The sequence below is a fragment of the Schistocerca serialis genome, chromosome 2, assembly GCF_023864345.2.
Source record: "Schistocerca serialis cubense isolate TAMUIC-IGC-003099 chromosome 2, iqSchSeri2.2, whole genome shotgun sequence".
Classification (NCBI taxonomy): domain Eukaryota; kingdom Metazoa; phylum Arthropoda; class Insecta; order Orthoptera; family Acrididae; genus Schistocerca; species Schistocerca serialis.
In genome coordinates this window covers 144,115,216-144,139,149 of record NC_064639.1, presented here as the reverse complement: position 1 = coordinate 144,139,149, position 23,934 = coordinate 144,115,216, and the positions used below count along the sequence as shown (strand labels likewise).

General features: G+C 42.6%; 1 protein-coding gene across 1 annotated transcript; it reads left to right on the top strand.

Moving 5' to 3' along the window:
• Positions 1–1,006: 1,006 nt before the first annotated feature.
• Positions 1,007–23,525, top strand: LOC126455799 (trypsin-1-like). Its single transcript, XM_050091560.1, has 5 exons — positions 1,007–1,120; positions 9,430–9,521; positions 19,463–19,575; positions 22,897–23,096; positions 23,376–23,525. Exons 1-5 carry the CDS (start codon positions 1,007–1,009, stop codon positions 23,523–23,525), a joined length of 669 nt encoding a protein of 222 aa, XP_049947517.1.
• The last annotated feature ends 409 nt before the right edge of the window (positions 23,526–23,934 follow it).

Below are 23,934 nucleotides of genomic sequence, written 5' to 3'. Positions count from 1 at the left end.
TAGATTACTCTTGTGCCCTCTGAATACACTCTAGTGATCTGCTAAATTTGCGCCCACTTACTATAAGTGAAATGGAAGACACATATACCAGCCGGCCGGGGTGGTCGAGCGGTTCTAGGCGCTACAGTCTGGAACCGTACGACCACTACGGTTGCAGGTTCGAATCATACCTCGGGCATGGATGTGTGTGATGTCCTTAGGTTAGTTAGGTTTAAGTAGTTCTAAGTTCTAGGGGACTGATGACCTCAGAAGTTAAGTCACGTAGTGCTCAGAGCCATTTGAACCATTTTTGAGCAGATATAACACGATGACGCAAAACTATGTATTATCTAAAATAAGATTTCCGTTACTTGTTGTTATACTGAATGAAGTACCAGAGATAAGACCAGATGCTACATATCTCAGCTACTTATCGTGGTTTCCACGATAATCACGGTCACATGTCCACAAGCCGCATACATAAAGCATCGCGCGATGTTGTGACCACAGCACGACTCCTCAAGATGCTCAGACAGACATTCCTCGTCTTGACCCTCGTTGCTTGTGTGTTGGGTGAGTACTCACAGTGGAACAGTACACAGTACTGAAATTAACAGGTCAATGTTTGGTGGACCAGTAGGTGCCCTAAGCTTTTGTGTCAAGTGCTGACAGACTATAACTACCTAAACTACATCTTGCAAACTGTGTTTCCTGGAATAACCGCATGATGGTAATTTACACGATCATGTAACACTGTTATGTTCCATTGTACTCATACTCTCCATTGTAAACCGTGCCCCGACGATGCTGAACTCATTCGCCGTGAGAGACCTACAATGAGGAATAGGTGGAGGGGCCAGGAATGAGCGGTAGAACATAAATGTCGTGTGCAATTCTGAATAGTACTTCATAGTACTTAGTAGTACTCATTTGCGAGAACGCTGCCCGTCAACATTTTGGCTCGCGTCTGATGCATGGGTTTTGTTGGCTCGTTGCTTTAATGTCTGCTGGGTTCGCTAAGCGATGCATGCTTCATCTGCAGGTGCGACGCTGCCAGTGCGTCGTCTACCCCACACTGGACCCGCTCGGGGCTTCTCTGTGGCCAGGGGGCGCATCTTCGGGGGACACGACGCCGCCAGAGGTGAGTATCCGTCTCCTAAGGGTCTTCCCTTGTTATTATTAGATTAACGAAGCGTGGTACACATCAAGTGAAGAGTGTGGTGTCACCGCCAGACACCACACTTGCTAGGTGGTAGTAGCCTTTAAATCTGTTAATATACGTCGGACCCGCGTGTCGCCACTATCAGTGATTGCAGACCGAGCGCCGCCACACGGCAGGTCTAGTCTAGAGAGACTCCCTAGCACTCGCCCCAGTTGTACAGCCGACTTTGCTAGCGATGGTTCACTGTCTACATACGCTCTCATTTGCAGAGACGACAGTTTAGCATAGCCTTCAGCTACCTCATTTGCTACGACCTAGCAAGGCGCCATATTCAGTTACTATAAGAACTATCTTCAAGAATGTATTCTGAACGGATGTTGTGAAGCATGTACCGTCAAGAGCGACGTTCATCATTAATGGATTAAAGTTAAGTATCAAACTAATTATGTCCGCTTTCTAAATTCTCATTCCTTGTCATGTTCCAGACCTCACGTCAGTATAGATCTTCCCTCCTCCGCCAGCCCTCATGAGCTAAAACGCGTGCACTTCGGCCTCCACAGGTAACACTGTGTTGGCTCTTCCGCTAACACAAATAAGAGCATTTATTGTTTTCTATGGGGCAGCGTACCCGACTCCGCAACACGCTAACACAGTAGAAGAAGTTGATGGTGCCGTTCGATATTGGGTGATGAACAGGATGTCAGCTAGTGTGCTTTGTTAAAAACGCACTCCACACGACTCATCAGTGTCTAATGAGAGGTCTTTAGTTGCCCATATATGTCTTAATAGTGTTCGAAATGTAGTATTTAAAAATTAATAGACACACTTGCAGTATTTACAGCCTAACTGAAATATTAACGGAGCCATCTTGTGTAAAACGAAACTGCAGGGGATAGGCAGAATAACGTGAACAATGGTAGTAACGGGATGATTGTGTCACGGTCAACATCGCAGGTGACGAACGCGTCACGGTGGATTGTGCGTGATCAGTACAGATTAGGCATCAGTGCAGGTTGTTTACGAGTAGTGCACACTTCGTATTTGCATTCAGAGACCGATGTCGACGTGCAATGGAAAAACAGGGTTCCAAAGAGGGCAGATTGTGGGCGCCCTATTAGCTGGAGCATCAGTAACCAAGACAGCCAGATTATTGAATGTTTTTTTTTTTCAACAGTCACAACAGTCTGCACAAAACATGGAAAGACATACTGGGGGAAAATCAAAACTAAATGACAGAGATCGTCGTACGGTAACACGGATTGAGTCAAAACAACACAAAACTACGGCGCCTAAAGTGACTGCAGAACTCTTCGAGACCCCGTATCCATCGCCAGTGTCCGCCGAGAACTCCATAAAGCGAATATTCATGTACGAGCTGCTATACCGAAATCTTTATCAACGACAGCCAACGCAAAGAAGAGTAAAACATGGTGTCAGGAGCATAACTCCTGCATGACTGATCAGTGGAAACACGTCGTATGGTTCGGCGAGTCATTGTTTTCGTTATTTCCATCTTCGGGACGAGTTAACGCCTGGAGAACGCCAAAAGAAGCCTAAAATCCTGATTACTTGATTCCAACTGTTAAGCATGGAGGTGGAAGTGTGATGCTGTGGGCAGCCATACAGTGGTATACTGCTGGTATTACTCTCAAACGCCGTGTTACAATCAACGATTATGTGAACATTGTAGGTGATCAGTTGTACCTCATGATTCAAATGTTCCCCACAATAATGTCATATTTCAGGACGATAATGCACGTATTCACACAGCCAGGACAGTATGAGAGTCATTCAGCTGGACTGCAGCGTCTTCCCTGGCCAACATAGTTGTCGGAGTTGAACATTAATGAACCCTTGTGGGCAGCATTGGAGCGCAGACTCCGGAGTAGATTTCCACCTCCTCGTCGCTACAGGAGTTAGAAGAGGTTCTGATCGAAGAGTTTCATGACATTAAACTGGAGAGTATACAATCATCATATGACAGTACTCCAAGAAGAAATTGGGGTCAATCTTATTAATAAACCATCCCCAAGCAAGTACAAGTGTTTACATTATTTTGCCTATCCCCTGTAATATACTCCACTGTTGTTGTTGTTGTAGTTGTTTGTGTCCCGAAAGGACACTTCGTCATCACTAAAGTGCGATACCTGTTGTGAATAAAGAGCATAAAGTACATGTTACTAAATAAATTTACGAAAGCCGTTCTAAAGGTGTATGAGATTCACAGTATAAAGCTACTTGAGTAAATAAACCAACCTTAGGTGCTGTCGCATTGGATTAATGGTTATTAAAATAAAAGTTGGATGCTTTCTCTTTTCAGTGATTTATATTCCTCCACTAAGAAGGAGAAGCGGTGCGATTGACTTTTTCAAATTATATGTACGGTGATGTAGATTAAGATCCCAGGGGTCACGCACTGCAGCCATTCACCCTGGTGGGTCCCCATTAGAGAGTAATTGACGAATAAAGAATTCGGAATTTTGTGTGATACTGAATGGCATTAGAAAAGTTGCATTAAACGGTCTCTTTGTGCGATATAATGGTTAGGCTAACTGATTCGCATGCAGGACGCTGTGGGTTTGAATCTCATCAGGTGCAGTGACTACTTGAATTTTTAAATCTTTATCGAAATGACTTTGATCATAATTTTTATTCATGTAATAGATTTAAATGTATTTTTTTTATTTCCACTCCTATGTCACATAATTCTAATTATAATATAAACTTATTTTTTGCTCTCAATTTTCTTCCTGCCATCCTTTCTACACAAGGGATCTTTGTTCTTGTGGTTTTAATTAAGTTTATGTATTAATTTCCATTTACTCTCTTTTGTTTCATCACCCTATTTTTTCATACATATTATTGCGTTCGTTATACCTATTTCTCATTTGGTTGAATTTCGTTTTGCTAATGAACCTGTCTTTCATTTAATTTCATTTGTGTTATTTTGTCCATAGTACAATAGATATTTAGGTTTTCTTTTAAATGTTTGCCTGACGATTACCAATCAAAAAAAAAAAAAATGCACATCTCGTAATAAAAATAATTTTCTGACTTCATTGCACAAATATAAATAGATTATTTCGTCTTTTGTTTTTTTACTGACAGATCGAAATATTAAAATAACTGAATTTTATAACAGATGAATATAACTAAACTCATATTCACAAAAATTCCAATTGTAAAAGGAATGATAGAAAGAAAAAATGAAATAAATGAAAAAGTTCATAATTATGGTGCCTAAAATGATGAGAGAAAGAAAAAGAAAGAAAAAATTACATTTAAACCAATTAATTGAATAAAAATAATGATCCAAGTAATTTCAATAAAGATTTAAAAATAAAAGTTTTTGCATACTTCACAAGCTCCTGCTTGAGAAGGTCTTCGTCTTTCCATTACACCACGCAATCACATCACAGAAGACACCTTCTTAACGCTATTGAGTGTCACACAAAACACAGAATTTTTTTTTTTCATCAGTTACTCGCAAACGAGAGCCCACCATGGTGAATGGCTGCAGTGTCTGATGTCTGCGATCTTAACCAATATCACTGTATAGGTAGTTTCAAAAAGTCCATCGCACCACCAGCGACCTCTCCTCGTAAGGGGAGACCACATCAACAAACATTTTACCACTGTAGGTGTTGTGCAGGACTGCTATGCTGCTACATCTACTGTTTAACTGCATTCTGTTGCCTTGTACCTAGTGCCCTGTATTTTGTCACTCCATTTAATGGAGGCTAAACACGATGAACACTGAATTAGAAAGAGAGAGGAGGTTCGAGTGTTTGGGAGCGATTTGGTGAAGTAGTATGGCCGAAGACGTTTTCATATTGAATCTTGCGGATTCACTCTCGATTATTTAGTTGATGGATGGTTGCCGTAGGCGTTGCCTAATGTACGTGTTGAAAGGGTAGCGGGGCATCCGTTAGGGATATGATAACTTTGCTTTGCCGAATCTGCAGTCTTTTTAAGTGTCTGTCACCGGTCATATTACCCATATCTTACAAGATAGCTGAAAGTATGTTGCTGAGACAAACTGTTAGATTTCCGTAGTCAGGAAGTGCAAGAGTGAGCTCTACAAGAGTACAAGAGTGAGTACAACCGGTAAAATAGACCACAATCCTTACTGGCGACACCGGCTGTGTGTCATTTTTACTCTAACAATAGGTATTTGCAACAGATATCGAATGCCTTATAGAACTGCTACTGTGTGGTGTTCAACGACCTTAACTGAGGGTAGGTGCACGAAGACGCGAGTCGAGCATGCAGCTGAATTGCCTCCCTACGTTTGTGCTTGGTGTTACTGATTATCATTGGGCTTACGGATAGATGGTAGACACATATGCTCAGGGGGCGCTGATTACGTATCACAGACATCGCAGACATTGCAAACAGATTAGGTTTCGCTTCGATGGACAATTATTTAAGGTAATTAAGACTGATGTGAAACCGACGCCTTCCAGGAAATTAATTACACAAACTTTTTCACTGTGATAGGTCTCTATTCATCGTATCTAAGTCAGCATGTGACGGTGTACACCAAGACAGTACAAATTCCGAAAAACAGCTCGTTCTGGCTGCCTACTTTCCCCGCAGCATTTCCCAGCCTCCCGTAGCTGACTGGCTCCTACCGGGCCTCCATCTCTCTCTCTCTCTCTCTCTCTCTCTCTCTCTCTGCGTGTGTGTGTGTGTGTGTGTGTGTGTGTGTGTGTGAGTGGCACCTTGATACTGTCTCTGTACGTGACGCCAGCCAGCAGGAATGTATTGCGACAGTTCTCCCGCGCATTTCGTTAGAGGTTTTTGTAACTCATGAAAACTGATTGCACTGTATTATCCGCTAGACGCTGAATGTTCGAGATCTGGCAAGAGACTCAGTAGAACATCGTTTCTGCCTGTGTAACGTGTGTTGGTGGGTAGACACAGTACTACGTTATGGAATGTAATTATCTTACTTGGACAGTTATTAGTATTTCTCTACAGATATCGTTGCAATAATCACATTATTTGATTCTGCTTATGTGTGTTAAGACGCTGATATCATCATCTCTCTGTAAACTGACAATATGATGACTTCACACTCACCCACAGGAATACTGAGATAAATTACCTCGTAATATTTACGATCACTTTTCTAACCTTTGATTCTCGCACAGGGCTCGGTCTCGTATTAACGGGGTACACAAAAGAAGTATGGTTCTCTCTATTTTATTAAAAATCTCGGGAAAAAATTTGCGTTATGTCCAAATCCCAAAAGTAAACGTTGTGTTAATGCACTTATTCCAATAGTATAGGTAGAAGTTCCATTAGAAAGTCCATCTTGAAGTCGATTAAATCAACTTTATGTGACGTAGCCACAGGATTTCCATATTTCTCCAAAATGGATGCCAGAATTCCTCTTGCCGGCACATTGTCATTTCCATGTAGGAGAAACGGTAGCCTGGCCTCGTTACTGTGTCTTCCAGGGATGTACTCGGAGAATTCACAACGTAAATAATAGTAAAATGACCAACATGTCACCTACTTTAATACTAACGACCATCCCATGTCTAATCTCTCCTGGCACTCCAATTGATCACATTACTTATTGGCATAAAGTTATCGTAAAACGGTTATGTGATGGGTGTAACAAACTCCACTGGCGGAGGTTACAGCAGAGGCATTGTGCGTCACGAGAGAGCGCTTCCCAGGAAGAGTCGGACAACATATTATTCCCCCCCCCCCCCCGCCCCCCTCCTACATACGTCTCGCGTAATAACCACGGGAGAAAATTTGAGAAATTAGGGCCAGTACAGAGACACACGAAAAATCTTTCTTACCACGCGTTATTCGCGAGGGGAACTGGGTTGGAGGGCTCAGTTAGTAGTATAGAAAGTTCCTTCCGCAACGCACCATTAGGTGCCTTCTGGAGTATGACGCAGATGTAGATGCAAGAACACCCACTGCAATATGAAGTACCATACCTCTTAATATTTACGACCGTTTTAAGTAAGCTTTGCTCCTCACATAAGGGGAAGACTCATAGTGGTAGTATACATTAAAAATGCACGCTTCATGGCTCATCTCTATTTTATTTAGAATCTCGGCAAAAACTTTGTGTTATGTCGAAATCCAAAAGTTAATATTCGTTTATATGAAACTGCTCAAATACTGCAGGCAGTTCTTCCAATAGAATGTCCATATTAATGTCGGTTACCTCAACTTAATACGGTATAGCCACAGGATTTCTATATTTCTCCGAAATTATTTCCAATATTGCTCTTGTCGTCACATTGTCATTTCCATGTCCTTCCTGTAATTAAAACGAAAAATAATTGCCATCACATAAAATTACCCAAGTTTCTGCGTCAATCACATTCCCACATAAACTGGGTTTCGAGGATAGAATTTCAAACAGTTGAATAAATGACATCATAGCATGCAACAGTAAATTCACAGTTGTTGCAGACTGAATGTCCAGTTTGATAAATGAGTTCCACTTTTCTCGAGGGTTTCAGAGTATTGAATATCTTTTTGATGTTTTAACTAATGATGGAATGTCATCTGAAGAGTAAATGGCAATGGAGTGACGTCATCACAATCATTCACACCGACAGATACATGCACCAGGAACGGACAGGTGTCTTGATTCAGTACGTTTCAGGAAGACGTAGCAAGGTCAAACTTTTCGGACACAAATTAATGACTTGATATTGTCGCCATCCTGTTTCAAAAGTTACACCGACACAGTAAAAGAACTCAAGCAGTGCTGTATGGATCTTCTTCACAGGTGAGATTCCTTATCAAGCGTCGCTGCAATACGTGCTGCTCATTTACCGGATGCACAACTGTGGCGGCTCCATCATCTCTAGCACTGCCATCCTCACCGCAGGACACTGTTATCAAGGCGTTGGATACTACATCGTGAGTGTGCCTACAACGGAATGTTACAGTACCTAGCTATAAATTATGTTTCCTCTTCAGAAATTCAGTCAATTTTGGGGTTTCATCTAGATATAATGGATGCCGAGTTTTAATGTTGTGCAACACTTATGAGTTCTTCAGGGCAAATCTTTTGCAGGTTAGGAGTCTGAACGGAGATTACTGTTTGTCTGTACTTTCACATGTTCAGTTAAGTTAGAGACTAAATAACTAACACACCAACGATTATCTTTTTAAAACTATTGAGAAACCGATTTAGACCTTTTCACAGTGTTGTGCTGTTATTCAGTAGTAAGGTAAGTTTTGTTACAGATTCTAGCTAAAGAACAACCTTTTTTGGTTGTTTGATTCTCTTTGTCGGCAATGGGTTATTTTAGTAACGAAGGAGTATTTCAACGAATTATTAAAAGCAAAAAAAGGAACGTGGTGAAATTTTTACATACAGCAAGTAAGATTGCTGGTACAAGTGTTCAAATGATATGGTGAAATAAGGTGTATCGAGTATATTTTTTATGTGGCTACTGCTGCAATTTAAAAAATAACTATTTAAAAATAATAAAGATATAGTAGGTATCAAGATGGACAGGTACATGGGCTATTGGTTTATTAAGGTCCGATCTATCGTGAAATGGAAACCACAGTGAAAATCCGATTAACCTATGCATATAGGTGTTGGGTTGTGTCTCTAGTACGCCCGTCGATCGCATCACGTCGTTCTTTTCACATCTGAGCGCACAGCGAACCCATAAATATGTCTAGAAAATGATGCCACCTGCCAAATATGCCTGCCTGCCGAGAGAGAGTCTCTTGATTTCATGCTACCCACATAACACAACTGCCATCCACTTCCTTCTTCATGACAATTCTCGGCCACACACTACAATGGCAGGGAAGATGCTCATGCAGTGTTTCAAACGGGATGTGTTTGACTACTTACCACACAGCCCGGAGTTGGCTCCCTGTGAGTTTCATCTCTGTTCACATCAACCGCTGGCTACTGGCTCAGACATCGGGCTGCAGACCAGCACAGACAATTGACGGAACGCACAGGTGACTGCTTACTTTGAAGAGGGTAGAGGAAATTTGGTACAACGCTACGACAGTTGTCGGAGCGGCGACTGTCGGGAACGTGGAGCAATAAAACATTTATTGATTTTTACCTTGGTTTCCAGTTCTCGACTGATCGGACCTTAATAAATGAACAGCCTTTGTGAATTGACTAATGATAATGATTGTGGACTCGTACAATGATTTTATATCATTTATAGATGAATAAGAGTTCATACGGCAAGCATCGCACATATGCACTTTATCCACACTCAGTGACATAAAACCGTTATCTGGTAGACGGTGTAACGTGTTGACAGGCTGTGGCTGGAGAGAACGACCTGAGCACCAGCGAGGGCAGCGAGCAGGAGATCCGAGTCTCGGAGCAGATCGTGCATCCTGACTACCCAGGGTGAGTACGCTATCTGACCGCTCTCTCTGAAAGTTCGGTGGTAAAATTATGTTATTTTCATATTACACGAATTATGAAAATTTGTTCCATAAATCTCGATTGTCTTAAGTCACATGAAGCAATTATAGCTTCACTGAAATGAACAATCTTGTTCTACTTACAAGAGGAATGTACGAAATTTCTCGCACCGATATGATTTATTTTGAGCTCAACAATACAAACGCACTCTTCATAACGGACATCTAAGCGGATGGGTATACTTTACGTCCACGCTAAAACTTTTTTCAAAACTTCGTGAAATGTTGTCCACATACGTTAACAACTTACATTTTGAAGGGGTACTGAAGTTTTAATAGTGTCCAGAAGATGAAAATACCTTTCAGCACACTCTTAGTAATATTAGCACACTTTCAATAACGTGTAGAACAGAGGGTGTGGAAACTTTGGGCCCATCCTAAAAGGAAGTTTAAGAAAAAAGCATACTTCGTTTTCACTTCTGTTGACTTCTGATCACAACATACTTTTTAAAGAGATACAATATGTAAAAAATGTACTGAATCTGAAAATACGGAATATAGTTTGTGTGGTGTCACAGCCAGACACCACACTTGCTAGGTGGTAGCTTAAATCGGCCGCGGTCCATTTAGTACATGTCGTACCCGCGTGTCGCCACTGTGTCATCGCAGACCGAGCGCCACCACAAGGCAGGTCTCGAGATACGGACGAGCACTCGCCCCAGTTGTACGGACGACATTGCTAGCGACTATACGGACGAAGCCTTTCTCTCATTTGCCGAGAGACAGTTAGAATAGCCTTCAGCTCAGTCCATGGCTACGACCTAGCAAGGCGCCATTAGCCTTACATAGTTTGATAGTTATCGTATGAAATGTCTCAACAAGAAGAACGATGTATACAACAATGATTAAAAGTTAAGCATAAAGCAGCTACGTACTTTTCTTGCTACCATTCAATAGTTATCCTGTTCCAGACTTCACGCCAGTCGGCGTGTGTGTACGCGTGCCTTTCTTTCGGCTACCCGTCACTGTGGACTGGCTGCCTTAGTAGTCCACATCAGTTTGTTTGCGTAAAGTGTCATCTATTACTAGTAGAAGAATGCATTAAAAACACTAAACACTTTTGTCAGATTATTAATACATAAAATAACTTATCAGAGTACAATATTTTCTAAAGATAGGAGGGAAGTATCCCACCCTCGCGTACTGCGACGGTTAACAGTGGATGTAGGGCGCCATAAGGACTTAAAAGTGGTTCAAATGGCTCTGAGCACTATGCGACTTAACTTCTCAGGTCATCATTCGCCTAGAACTTAGAACTAATTAAATCTAACTAACCTAAGGACATCACACACATCCATGCCCGTGACAGGATTCGAACCTGCGACCTTAGCGGTATCAACAGTTTCTGTAAAAGAAAGTCAACTTCGTAACTTTTGGCGTCATTGTATTGTTTTTGCGGTCGCTAGCTTCAAGGAGCCCGCGGCCGAGTGACGAACAGGTTAGTTTTATAAGTGGCGTGTCTCGCTGTTGGCACTGCTTTTTTATTTCTTTCCAACGTAATTCTAACAAGAGATTTATTTAGCCTGTGCAGATGAACAATATCCAATGAATCATTTACTATTAATGTGGCGACTGAGAATGGAATGAACATTCTAATGAGTACAGAATATGGATTCAAAGCAAATCGGATAAAAAGGAAGTAATGAGAAATAGAGAAATGAGAATGGCGAGAAACGTAATTAGATGAATTAGACGAAGGTAAGGAATTCTGCTACCTAGGCTGCAAACACTGACAAGAAGAAGACATGAGTGAATGACTTCCATGGTACTAGAGGGAGCAGTAGAGGCTAAAAACTGTGGAAAAAAACAGAGATTGGAATACACCCGGCAAGTAATTGAGGATGTAGGTTGCAAGAACTACTCTTAGATGATGAGGTTGGCGCAGAGCGGAACTCGTGACGGGCCGCATCAAACCAGTCGGAAGACTTAAAAAGAAAAAAGAAAGAAACCTGAGAAACCATATTGAAACGTTCCCTTAGAAAAATTAGTGAATTACTGTGCTGGTAAACCCCTTACGTTTTTTGGTATTCAAACAGCTGAGCAAAACTGAACGTACTCAGACGTTTCTCTCTTTACTTATTGTGATCATCACTAAACTGACACACAATATTTTTGGCGTAACGCAATCTGACTTTCAATAATCCCTACAAACGAATGGCCCTGACTAACAGTAACCTATACCCTTCATCAATCACTTACCTCACAAATATCTTCGGTACTCGAACTACTGCAATACAGCGAGCGCCAATACTGCCACCTAAATAAAAGATTATAACTACTGAAGTCACTAACTACTGATAGGCATAGTTAGAAAATGAAAGATTTTGATAAAGAACAAACAATGTATTTACCTTAATAGTGTTCAAAAGTCATAATATACACTCCTGGAAATTGAAATAAGAACACCGTGAATTCATTGTCCCAGGAAGGGGAAACTTTATTGACACATTTCTGGGGTCAGATACATCACATGATCACACTGACAGAACCACAGGCACATAGACAGAGGCAACAGAGCATGCACAATGTCGGCACTAGTACAGTGTATATCCACCTTTCGCAGCAATGCAGGCTGCTATTCTCCCATGGAGACGATCGTAGAGATGCTGGATGTAGTCCTGTGGAACGGCTTGCCATGCCATTTCCACCTGGCGCCTCAGTTGGACCAGCGTTCGTGCTGGACGTGCAGACCGCGTGAGACGACGCTTCATCCAGTCCCAAACATGCTCAATGGGGGACAGATCCGGAGATCTTGCTGGCCAGGGTAGTTGACTTACACCTTCTAGAGCACGTTGGGTGGCACGGGATGCATGCGGACGTGCATTGTCCTGTTGGAACAGCAAGTTCCCTTGCCGGTCTAGGAATGGTAGAACGATGGGTTCGATGACGGTTTGGATGTGCCGTGCACTATTCAGTGTCCCCTCGACGATCACCAGTGGTGTACGGCCAGTGTAGGAGATCACTCCCCACACCATGATGCCGGGTGTTGGCCCTGTGTGCCTCGGTCGTATGCAGTCCTGATTGTGGCGCTCACCTGCACGGCGCCAAACACGCATACGACCATCGTTGGCACCAAGGCAGAAGCGACTCTCATCGCTGAAGACGACACGTCTCCATTCGTCCCTCCATTCACGCCTGTCGCGACACCACTGGAGGCGGGCTGCACGATGTTGGGGCGTGAGCGGAAGACGGCCTAACGGTGTGCGGGACCGTAGACCAGCTTCATGGAGACGGTTGCGAATGGTCCTCGCCGATACCCCAGGAGCAACAGTGTCCCTAATTTGCTGGGAAGTGGCGGTGCGGTCCCCTACAGCACTGCGTAGGATCCTACGGTCTTGGCGTGCATCCGTGCGTCGCTGCGGTCCGGTCCCAGGTCGACGGGCACGTGCACCTTCCGCCGACCACTGGCGACAACATCGATGTGCTGTGGAGACCTCACGCCTCACGTGTTGAGCAATTCGGTGGTACGTCCACCCGGCCTCCCGCATGCCCACTATACGCCCTCGCTCAAAGTCCGTCAACTGCACATACGGTTCACGTCCTCACTGTCGCGGCATGCTACCAGTGTTAAAGACTGCGATGGAGCTCCGTATGCCACGGCAAACTGGCTGACACTGACGGCGGCGGTGCACAAATGCTGCGCAGCTAGCGCCATTCGACGGCCAACACCGCGGTTCCTGGTGTGTCCGCTGTGCCGTGCGTGTGATCATTGCTTGTACAGCCCTCTCGCAGTATCCGGAGCAAGTATGGTGGGTCTGACACACCGGTGTCAATGTGTTCTTTTTTCCATTTCCAGGAGTGTATATATATCAGTTCATGACAACCAGTATTACATATTTACTCTCTCTGATGGACACACGTCCAGATCATCCGCTCTCAAAACTCCAGCCATCTCTCTTCCCACATCCACCACTGCTGGCGGCTCACCCCCAACTGAGCAACGCCCAACACTACAATAGCAAATTCCAACAATGCAAACCAGCCACGGACTGCACACAGCACAGTCAGTGAACCTCATACAGAGCGCTACATGGCGTTACCAACATAAATACCTAAACAGCCTTCTTACATAGCCCCCATGCTCCCCAAAAAAATTTTACAAATTGTTTTTGGCAATGGCCAATGCAGATTTGAAAAACAAATTCATAGTTACAATAACAAAGACATCAAATGCACACACTTATTGATACACTGTTGATCAAAAGCCAAATTTTTCTCTCAGTCCATAAAGACAGTCCTGATCATTCATAACAGTAAAATTGCTGTGTTTTTCTCAAAGTCTGAGCAGTAAAAGAAAATGCACACGAAAGTAGTGGATTTCCATGCAGTCTTGAAGAAGTAGTGTTGTACTTCCGACGGAAAGACACTGCTGACTCAGGACATGCAGACAGGTAATGGGCCACGACAGAGCAAATCCACAGCAGAGTCAGTCGAAGTTTTGAAGAATATTGGTAGGTAGGTCATCACAGAGCAGACCACTGTAGTCCTGTTAGAGATTACGGTACTGGTGGGCCACCAGAGGTGCAGACCCACTGCAGTCCTTGTAGAAATTATAGTATTGGTGGGCCGTCAAAGATGCACACCCACTGTAGTCCTTGTAGAGATGGGCAGCAGCCATCTGTTGCGACTATGCAGGTGCACAATCACCATCGAAGAGTCTTATACTATATAGCAAGTCCATAAACCACCACTTGTACACTAACAAAGTTATTGGAATTGTCCTTAGAACCAGCAATGCTGTTAACCAGTCCCTTTCTGAATTATTAACACACATGAAAACACTAACAGTCCCAACTTCTCACATATTGCGCATATACTAAGACCAACAGAAACGTGTGCAGTGAAATGTAACTTAATTTGATGAACTGGTGTCAATTACAATTTTATAACATGAGAATACAATTACAAAGGTACAAAATACAACATTAAAGAACATAATAATACAGATAACATTTGTAGTAATACAGGCTTTACAAAAGAATAGAAATAAACATGTACATCAGTGTTACAGGAATTATGACATAAGTAAATACATCAAAGATCAGAATAGCTTTCGAAAATAATGTCTAAACATCTTTACAAAGTAAACAACATATTATTAATGCAAATTATATTTCAGGGCAACAGTATTCCTCATCATAGTGAATGTAGCTTAGTATTAGAAAAATTCAACAACATAAATCTTATTAGCTAAACACATAAAGACAGGAAAAACACAAATACACAAGGGTACACAAACAAATAGCAGAATAAAATAAAAGGAAAGGACAGGGTTTGTTTTCAGTGAGACGTCTGGTACAGCAGTCCAACCCAAAATTTTATTCCACAGATCTTTTCTCTTATTTCAACATTTGTTTCCACAAAAAAAAAAAAAATCCTATCCAAGCATGCTTTCTGTATTCTATTCATATCCTCTTTGAAAATAGTTATTCTCCACTGTACACAACTTTTTTGGCCAAACCATCTCCTTATAGCTTCTGAATGCATTTCTTCCAATTCATCACAACTCGTTCTCTTATATAGCCTACCCCATCTTAAGTAACTTAAATCTACAGAGCTCAGATATATATACTAAGGGACGAGGCAATGCAGCAACACACAACAAACTAACACAAACAGCAATGACAAAAAAATGCAAACTGGCAAAGCAAGCAGCAGTATACCTAAATTAGCAAAGCAGATGCAACATTACCACTAATATGAACCAATGTGCAGCAAAAACAAAAATAAATCAGTAGTAAAACTTGTTTAATACAATGTAAAATTCAGTAGAACTATGCCTGGCAAACAACAACAGCAAATGCTGTAAGTTATAACTAAACATGACAAATCTCAAGCAGAAAAAATATTACAGTAAAGATAAGAAATGTCTAATAACTATCAAGATTGTGTCCTGTCATTTCGGATTCCTGAGGCGAACTGTTGCCGACCCATCGATCGATAATGCTTCCCTGTTCACTAATTGTTTCACTGTCTACACCATTATTTGCAGCCTGCTCCATTTCCCTATGCACAATTTCAAATTACTACTTTGAACACTAGTTAATTCATTACTCGGTGGCGCTAACACACTGCTTTCGTCTTCACTGTCATTTCTCAGTTTACTTTGGAGCCTAGTATTACGTTTTTCACACGCCATTATTGTCACAATATTTCACACGATAACACAGAAAAGCACAAGTTGAAGAACAAAATAAGAAAAAACATTAACATAGCATTGAAAATAATATCTCGTTAATTGCAAGCGCAGCTGCGAAATACTTGGTGCAAATCTACATGCATGCCACAACTGTTTTACTGTACAAGAATGAAAAACTACAACTACAAAGGAAATTCACTCTATAATTACGAGCTAGCAATAAACAATAGCTACACTAATTACACAAACTAAAAGAAAAAATCAGAAGATTCCAGTGAGGTATCCTCGGTTAAGGGTCGACATATGGAACGTCCCCTTAGAAAAATTAGTGAATTACTGTGCTAGTAAACCCCTTACGTTATCTTATATTCAAACAGCTGAGCAAAACTGAACGTACTCAGACGTTTCTCTCTTTACTTATTCTGATCATCACTAAACTGACACACAATATTTTTGGCGTAACGCAATCTGACTTTCAATAATCCCTACAAAAGAATGGCCCTGACTATCAATAACCTACACCCTTCATGAATCACTTACCTCACAAAAATCTTCGGTACTCGAACTACTGCAATACAGCGAGCGCCAATACTGCCACCTAAATAAAAGATTCTAACTACTGAAGTCACTAACTACTGATAGGCATAGTTAGCAAATGAATGATTTTGATAAAGAGCAAACAATGTATTTAACTTAATAGTGTTCAAAAGTTATAACATATATATCAGTTCATGACATCCAGTATTACAAATTTACTGTCTCTGATGAACACACGTCCAGATCATCCGCTCTCAAAACTCCGCCATCTCTCTTCCGACATCCACCACTGCTGGCGGCTCACCTCCAACTACGCAACGCTACGCGCTGGTAACAGCCAACTGCCCAACACTACAATAGCAAATTCCAACAACGCAAACTAGCCACAGGCTGCACACAGCACAGTCAGTGAACCTCACACAGAGCGCTACATGGCGTTACCAACATAAAAACCTAAACAGCCTGCTTACAATATATTCTCTAAAGTTTTGGAAATGGGTCCTCATTTTCATGTTTCTACTGTATGTATCATTCCAACTTGTGCAGCGCTCCACAGACTAGACATTACATTTGACACAAATGTAGGTACACTAGTATAAATATAATAAGTATAAAATTAATAATAATAATAACGTCGTGAACTCTGCCATAGCCGGTCGCAAGCCTGGGGCCTCATCTCGCAAATGATGAGGAGGTAGTAGTGGGAGTATCAACCTTGTTAAAATACCAGGGTCCATCTAGTTCCGGATGGTAGTACCCTGTTATAGGGCCACTTGCCTGGGTTACAGTGAAGACCTCAACGGCATTTACAGTGGAGAAGACTAACGGAGTATACGTATGAAACCCAAGGCGCGTCTGCAGTCCTAGCCACTGGCGAATGGTCAGCGGCTGTTCACTCAGTGAGTGCGGTGGCAATGCATGCTTCAGAACTGACAAACCAGTTGGGTGACCACTGGACACAAATGCTTACAAGTAATCATGACTCGTGTAAGTAATAATACCAATACCCCAGGTAGTAACCAATCCTCCCGTCGACAGGCGGCAGCCGGGCACTAGGGTTTTCTGGGGGACCCGGAATTCCACGACCACAGAGAAAGTCGGAGTTCTCTGGGAAACTCCCACACAAGACACCAACTTACATAGGCACCGGTAACATCAACACTCTCATACTGCCTGGAAAGCTGCACAACCTACTGACAGAACTCTATAGGTAGAAGATACTGCCGGCTGGCGTGGCCGAGCGCTTCTAGGCGCTACAGTCTGGAACTGAGTGACCGCTACGGTCGCAGGTTCGAACAATGCTTCGAGCATGGATGTGTGTGATGTCCTTATGTTAGTTAGGTTTAAATAGTTCTAAGTTGTTGGGGGCTGATGACCTCAGAAGTTAAGTCCCATAGTGCTCAGAGCCATTTGATCCATTAGAAGAGACTGATCCTCCCACTGCAAGAGACACGAAGGCACCACACACTAAGGCAAGTACCGCATCTTTAGGAGCAAAACCGATAGGGAAGTTGCCAAAGGCGCTCCACTGTTGGGGATGGCCTTCGTGGTCCATAATACCATACTCGACTCCATCAGAGAGGTCACACCAGTAAACGACCGACTGATGACCTTTCGTGTTCAGCGCGCCAACAAAAACTACGCACTGATCAATACACACGTCCTCACTAACCAGAACAACGAGAGTGACCCACAGTCCGCGGATAAATTCTGGTCAACCCCTGACAAAGTATTGTCCAAAGTCCCCAAGGATGACATCTAACTTCTTATGGGTGATTTTGATGTACAGATCGGCAGTGAAAAAATGCACACGAAAACAGATGGAAATTGTCCCGCATAGTAATTCACCAACAAAAGTGACACATGGCTCATAGGACTTTGCCAGCAGCACAACCTCAACCATAACTTATGTTATTTGAGATGTGTACATGAACAACGTACTGTTGGAAAGAGCTAACTCTCGAGCTTTACATGGTTCCCGCTAGGTAGCATCAGTGTACGCCCACTTCAGTTCTAGGAAAAATGGACAGCAGAAAGCGTTTTGGTTCTACGTTTTGCGCAATACAGGTCAGTAATAATCGATCAGCTTGACTTTCGTACTAGGTATGGCGTGCATCCTCCTACAGCACACAGCATTAGACGATGGCATGAGCAATTCCGAGTAACAGGTTGTTTGTGTAAAGGCAAATGTCCCGGCCGTCACCGAGTTCCTGACACAGACGTAGAACGCGACCGCCGTAGTTTCAAAAGGAGTCCGCAGGAGACAAATAACGCCCCGTGGAGTTCCGTAATTTCGTTCTTGGCGAGATGGAGCATGACAGTTTTCTTCCACACTTAGTGTTTAGCGACGAGGCAACATTCTATTTAATGGGAAGGTGAACCGTTATAATGTGAAAGTATGGGGTACCGAACAACCACATGAAGTTGTACAACATGAGAGGGACTCTCCAAAATTTAATGTTGTTTTGTGCAGTTTCACGGGGAAAGGTGTATGGTCCTCTATTCTTTGCCGAGAACACTGTTGCAGTAAGCACGTATCTCCTTGTGCTTGAGAACTTTCTTTACCCACAGTTGGAGACTGACTAGAACGACTCCATTTACCAACAGGATTGGGCACCGCCGCACTGGTACCTGGAAGTGCCGGAATTTTTAAATCAAACGATTACTGAACTATGGATCTGTCGCACTGGACCAAATGATTCAGCTTTCCATTACTGGTCTCCAAGGTCATCGGACCCTACTGTATGTGACTGTTTCTCGTGTTGGCTTATAAAAGGCTCTCTTTCTGTGCCTCTATTAGCAACAACAATGAATGAACTGAGACAACGCATAACAGCAGCTGTGGAAGCTGTATCTCCAGACATACCCACCACCGTCTGGGAACCATCTGAATATTGCGTTGACATATCCTTGTATCTCAAGGAGGGAATATTGAAACCCTATGAAAAGCTGCGAAAAAAAAAATTGTGTTTGCCGTTCATCAAAAAACAAAATTCATTCTATATATTTAATAGTTTCAGAAGTATAGTCATATCAAATCGTGTGATGATTTTTGTCTGTGACATTTCTAATAGTAAACCCGTGTTTGAAAAAAAATTAGTGTTCCGATTGATATATCACTTTTACACACTTGAGAAAGCAGCTAACATATACCAGTGCTTGCAGAAAATGATTTGTTTCTCCTTTAGCGGTACCGTCGTAGCTCCAAGCGACATCGCCGTCTTCAAGCTGCAATCCCCACTCACTCTCGACGATTACGTCCAAATCATCGGCTTGCCCATCGCTGATTCACTCCCTGAAGGTATGTAAAATAAGAACCGTAGCTGTTGCTTCACAATCAGAACGATGTTTTCAGCTTAAGTTCAGAATATTTATTAACTGTGCTATGAGAGTCCCTGGAAATGAAAACTGAAGTAAGGGAGAATATAGTACCTTCTAACACTTTCCAGACTTTCGTCATTAACGAAACCTGTAATAGAAGTTAGATGCTCGTACATTTCCTTACTGCAATTACATAAGTAATGGCATTCAATCGGTGTGCTGCTGTCATTTTCCGAAATTACAGAAGTTACTCCAAAAAGGCAAGATTCTTCCAAATTTGGAAACATGTTACAAGGTACAACATAGTCGCATACAGGGGTGGGTAAAAATTTTAAACACCGAAAACACAACACATCACCATCTTACGGTGTAAAGAAACCGTTGGCAGTGAAACTAATGGACTGGATAATTAAAGGTCCTGTATTGTTTTCAAGCAAGTCTAAGGAAAAATCAAGACATGTTCATAGTATTTGTCGACCTGGAAAAAGCGTTCGACAATGTAAAATGGTGCAAGATGTTCGAAATTCTGAGAAAAATAGGGGTAAGCTATACGGAGAGACGGGGAATATACAAAATGTACAAGAGCCAAGAGCGAATAATAAGAGTGAAAGATCAAAAACGAAGCTCTCCGATTAAAAATAGTGTAAGACAGGGATGCAGTCTTTCCCCCCTACTGTTCAATTTGTACATCGAGGAAGCATTCATGGAAATAATTCAGCCATGGAATTAAAATTCAAGGTGAAAGGACATCAGTGATACGATTCGGCCATGCCATCGGTATCCTGACTAAAAGTCAAGAAGCATTACGTGGCCTGTTGAACGGAATGAACAATCTAATGAGTACAGAATATGGACTGAGAGTAAATCGAAGGAAGACGAAACTAATGAGAAGTAGCAGAAATGAGAATAGCGAGAAACTTAACATGAGGATTGACGGTCATGAAGTAGCAAAATAACCAATTACGGACGGACATGGAGGACATCAAAAGCAGGCTAGCAATGGCAAGAAGGGCATTCCTGTCCAAGGGAAGTCTACTGGTATCAAACCTACGACTTAATTTCAGGAAGAAATTTCTGAGAATATACGTCTGGAGCAGAGCATTGTATGGTAGTGAAACATGGATTTTGGCAAAACCGGAACAGAAGAGAATCGGAGCATTTCAGATGTGGTGCTACAGGCGAATGTTGATAATTAAGTGGACTGGTAAGATTAGGAATGAGGAGGTTCTGTACAGAATCGGAGAGGAAAGTAATATGTGGGAAACACTGAAAAGGGACAGGCTGGTAAGACATCTGTTAAGACATGAGGGAATGACTTCCACGGTACTAGAGGGTAATGCAGAGGGTAAAAACAAAAACTGTAGGGGAAGATATAGATTGAAATGCATCCAGCAACTAACTAAGAACGTAGGTTGCAAGTGCTACCCTGAGATGAAGACGTTGGCACAGGAGAGGGATTCATTGCGTGCCTCATCAACCCCCCCCCCCCCCCCCCCCCCCAGATCTCACTGAACCCACGCCAAGCTTCACTTCTTTCGTTTTCTTTCTTTCGCTTACGCCATAGTCCCGTAGCTATCACAGGGTCGGCGTGGTCACAACGGATTTTGCAAGGTTAGTTTTAGGGGTGGCCGGATGCCCTTCCTGCCGCCACCCTGTGCCCCACAGGGATGGAATCACTGTACCCCAGCTGTCTGCATCTAGTGTAGATCGTGAAATAGTGCGAACGTGTTTCGAATGTCTGCGACGCGTGTGACTGAGGCGGAACGTAGGGACTAGCGTGGCATTCACCTAGCGGGATGTGGAAAACCGCCTAAAAACCCCATCCAGGCTGGCCAGCACACCGGCCCTCGTCGTTAATCCGCCAGGCGGATTCGATCCGGGGCCGCACGCCAAGCTTCACTCCTGCGACGTAAACTCGGGCAGAAGATGGTAACAAGGTGAAACGAGAGTCAACCGACCAAATTACTTCCTTCAACTGCTCTATAGTGCTGGTGTTATGGCTTCAGCACCACAATTTCCTGTTATGGACATTTGCATCACTGGTAAGTGGTTTTCGAATTTCAATGCACTCTGCAGTTCCCTGCTTATGAAGCTCCCTCTGTGTTGTTTTGGTGCTGACAGCTTTCGACATTTAGTTATGCAGTGACTTTTGTAGCTACCGTTCTGTTGTTTTTCACCGCAAACCTCTTCAGTAACGATGTGTCACGATTACTCAACACACACTTTCATCCGTGCTGTCACTTAGTGATGATGTTTTTTTGTGTTTCCCTTTATGAGGTACTAACCTTCCATAAAGTGCCCCTTGAAAGAGCAGACACTTCGGATTCCTTATTTACGGAAGCACCCACAATAGAGCACCAACAATTTACTTAGCTCAGAAACAATGCACTCACAGCAACTTGTAACATTTTTCAGATCATGACTTCGCAACGTAATAAGGACATTGCTCAGGCACGCTTAGTGTAAAAAAAAAGTCTATTTACGTTGAATAATGTCTTTCTAGCGGTGTTTTCGTATTTCTGACCAATCCCTGTATGCAGGAATAAACATTCTATTGAAATTTAAAAGTACAGCTATAGGGAAATTTTTTTCATTACTGCATTTAAAAGCATAAATTTTAAATTATTGGTCCACTAGACACCAGTAATCAGTAGGGGAAATCAAATTAAGTGAAATATTATCCAACCCTTTTAAAAGTGAAGTACATTATGAAACTGAGGTTATTGGAAACCAGCACAAGTTTCTGTTTTCAAGATACGTATAATTGTTAACACATTGATGAAATTTAGTTAATTTGCGAATATTACTTGTTCTATTGTAGAAATGACTGTTCCGTCACAACTCACATTTCCTTATGTGATCACTAAATTGGAACACCAACCGGGATATGTTCAAATGGTTCAAATGGCTCTAAGCACTATGGGACTCAACTGCTGAGGTCATTAGTCCCCTAGAACTTAGAACTAGTTCAACCTAACTAACCTAATGACATCACAAACATCCATGCCCGAGGCAGGATTCGAACCTGCGACCGTAGCGGTCTTGCGGTTCCAGACTGCAGCGCCTTTAACCGCACGGCCACTTCGGCCGGCCCCGGGATATGTCATGTCCTCCTAGGTACACTACCCTATAAGGTACAACAGTCTCCAATATTATCGGTACAGAAAATGCCAGTAAGTCTGCAATTATTAAATTAGTTACGTGTAAACACTCCCACCAAAACGACGACCAACCTCGATTGACTTCGTCTTCATTAGGACATAGCGTTGTGTCTGCCACGACTACGATTCCGTTTTTGTAGGAGGATCTGCGGCGGTCATGTCTGGCTGGGGTGCAACAGAGACGGCCACTACCCCTGATATTCTGCAGACTGTCAACGTCACCATCATCGACTACGAGACATGCAGACAAAACATAGATGACCTTGAGTTTGGAGACAATCCGCTTACAGATACCATGGTCTGCACAGGACCGCTATTTGATGGCATCTCCGTCTGCAGTGTAAGTAGTTGCTTGCAATATTTCTGCGCGGTTGGTCCAGAATATGTCGTCTGTATTCTAACTTAGTAACTCTGATCTAGAGATACTAGAAAACTTATCTTCATTTTGCATTCATCTAATGACTATGAAATTGAGTATACTCGCATACGTTTTTATTCGCCTATCTTATGTTCACCACAATCTTAGCTGTAACACTTTTCGAAGTCAGGTGGGCTTTATTTTTCTAGAAATAATGTGATATTACAGCTTCACCCTTCATATCTCGTATCGGTGTTTCAGGGTGACTCAGGCGGACCCCTGGCGCAGAATGGCATTGTGATCGGTGTGGGGTCCTGGGGGGTAGTTAGCCCGTCGTGTGGATATCCCGGCGCCCCTTCCGTCTTCACCAGAGTGTCTGCTTTCATAGACTTTATCAACCAAAATCTGTGAACCCGCACCTCACATGTATAAATGATATGTGGAGGGGCAGATACAGCTTTAATACATTGCTTCCCACCATCTGCAGTTCCGTTCAGTCGTCCTTCTCAGTTGAGAAAGTAATGTAAAACTTGAAACAAGAGTGCTAATAAAATTACCAATTACCATTCTAGAATTGGTGGTCTTTTTTTTCTGTATTTTCCAATCTCCGACAGCTACCCTTACGGTAGTGCCACATAAGATGTAAGTCTCACTTTCAAAACATTCCACATATACTGTGAATCCTATCCTTACATACATCCAAAAAGACGCATCACGGAGAAATTATTCGAGTAGTGCTGATGTTCTGTACATGTACAGGCACATAAATGATAACATGATAATTAAATCGAAACCCTTAGCTGCCGACAGATGTTGCTGA

Excerpts from the sequence above, each read along its gene's own strand:
- LOC126455799 (XM_050091560.1), top strand. The coding sequence starts at position 1,007 with ATGCTTCATCTGCAGGTGCGACGCTGCCAGTGCGTCGTCTACCCCACA. Across the intron at positions 9,522-19,462 it reads GTGCATCCTGACTACCCAGG|CGGTACCGTCGTAGCTCCAA; the intron begins GTGAGTACGCTA and ends TTTCTCCTTTAG. Across the intron at positions 19,576-22,896 it reads CGCTGATTCACTCCCTGAAG|GAGGATCTGCGGCGGTCATG; the intron begins GTATGTAAAATA and ends CCGTTTTTGTAG.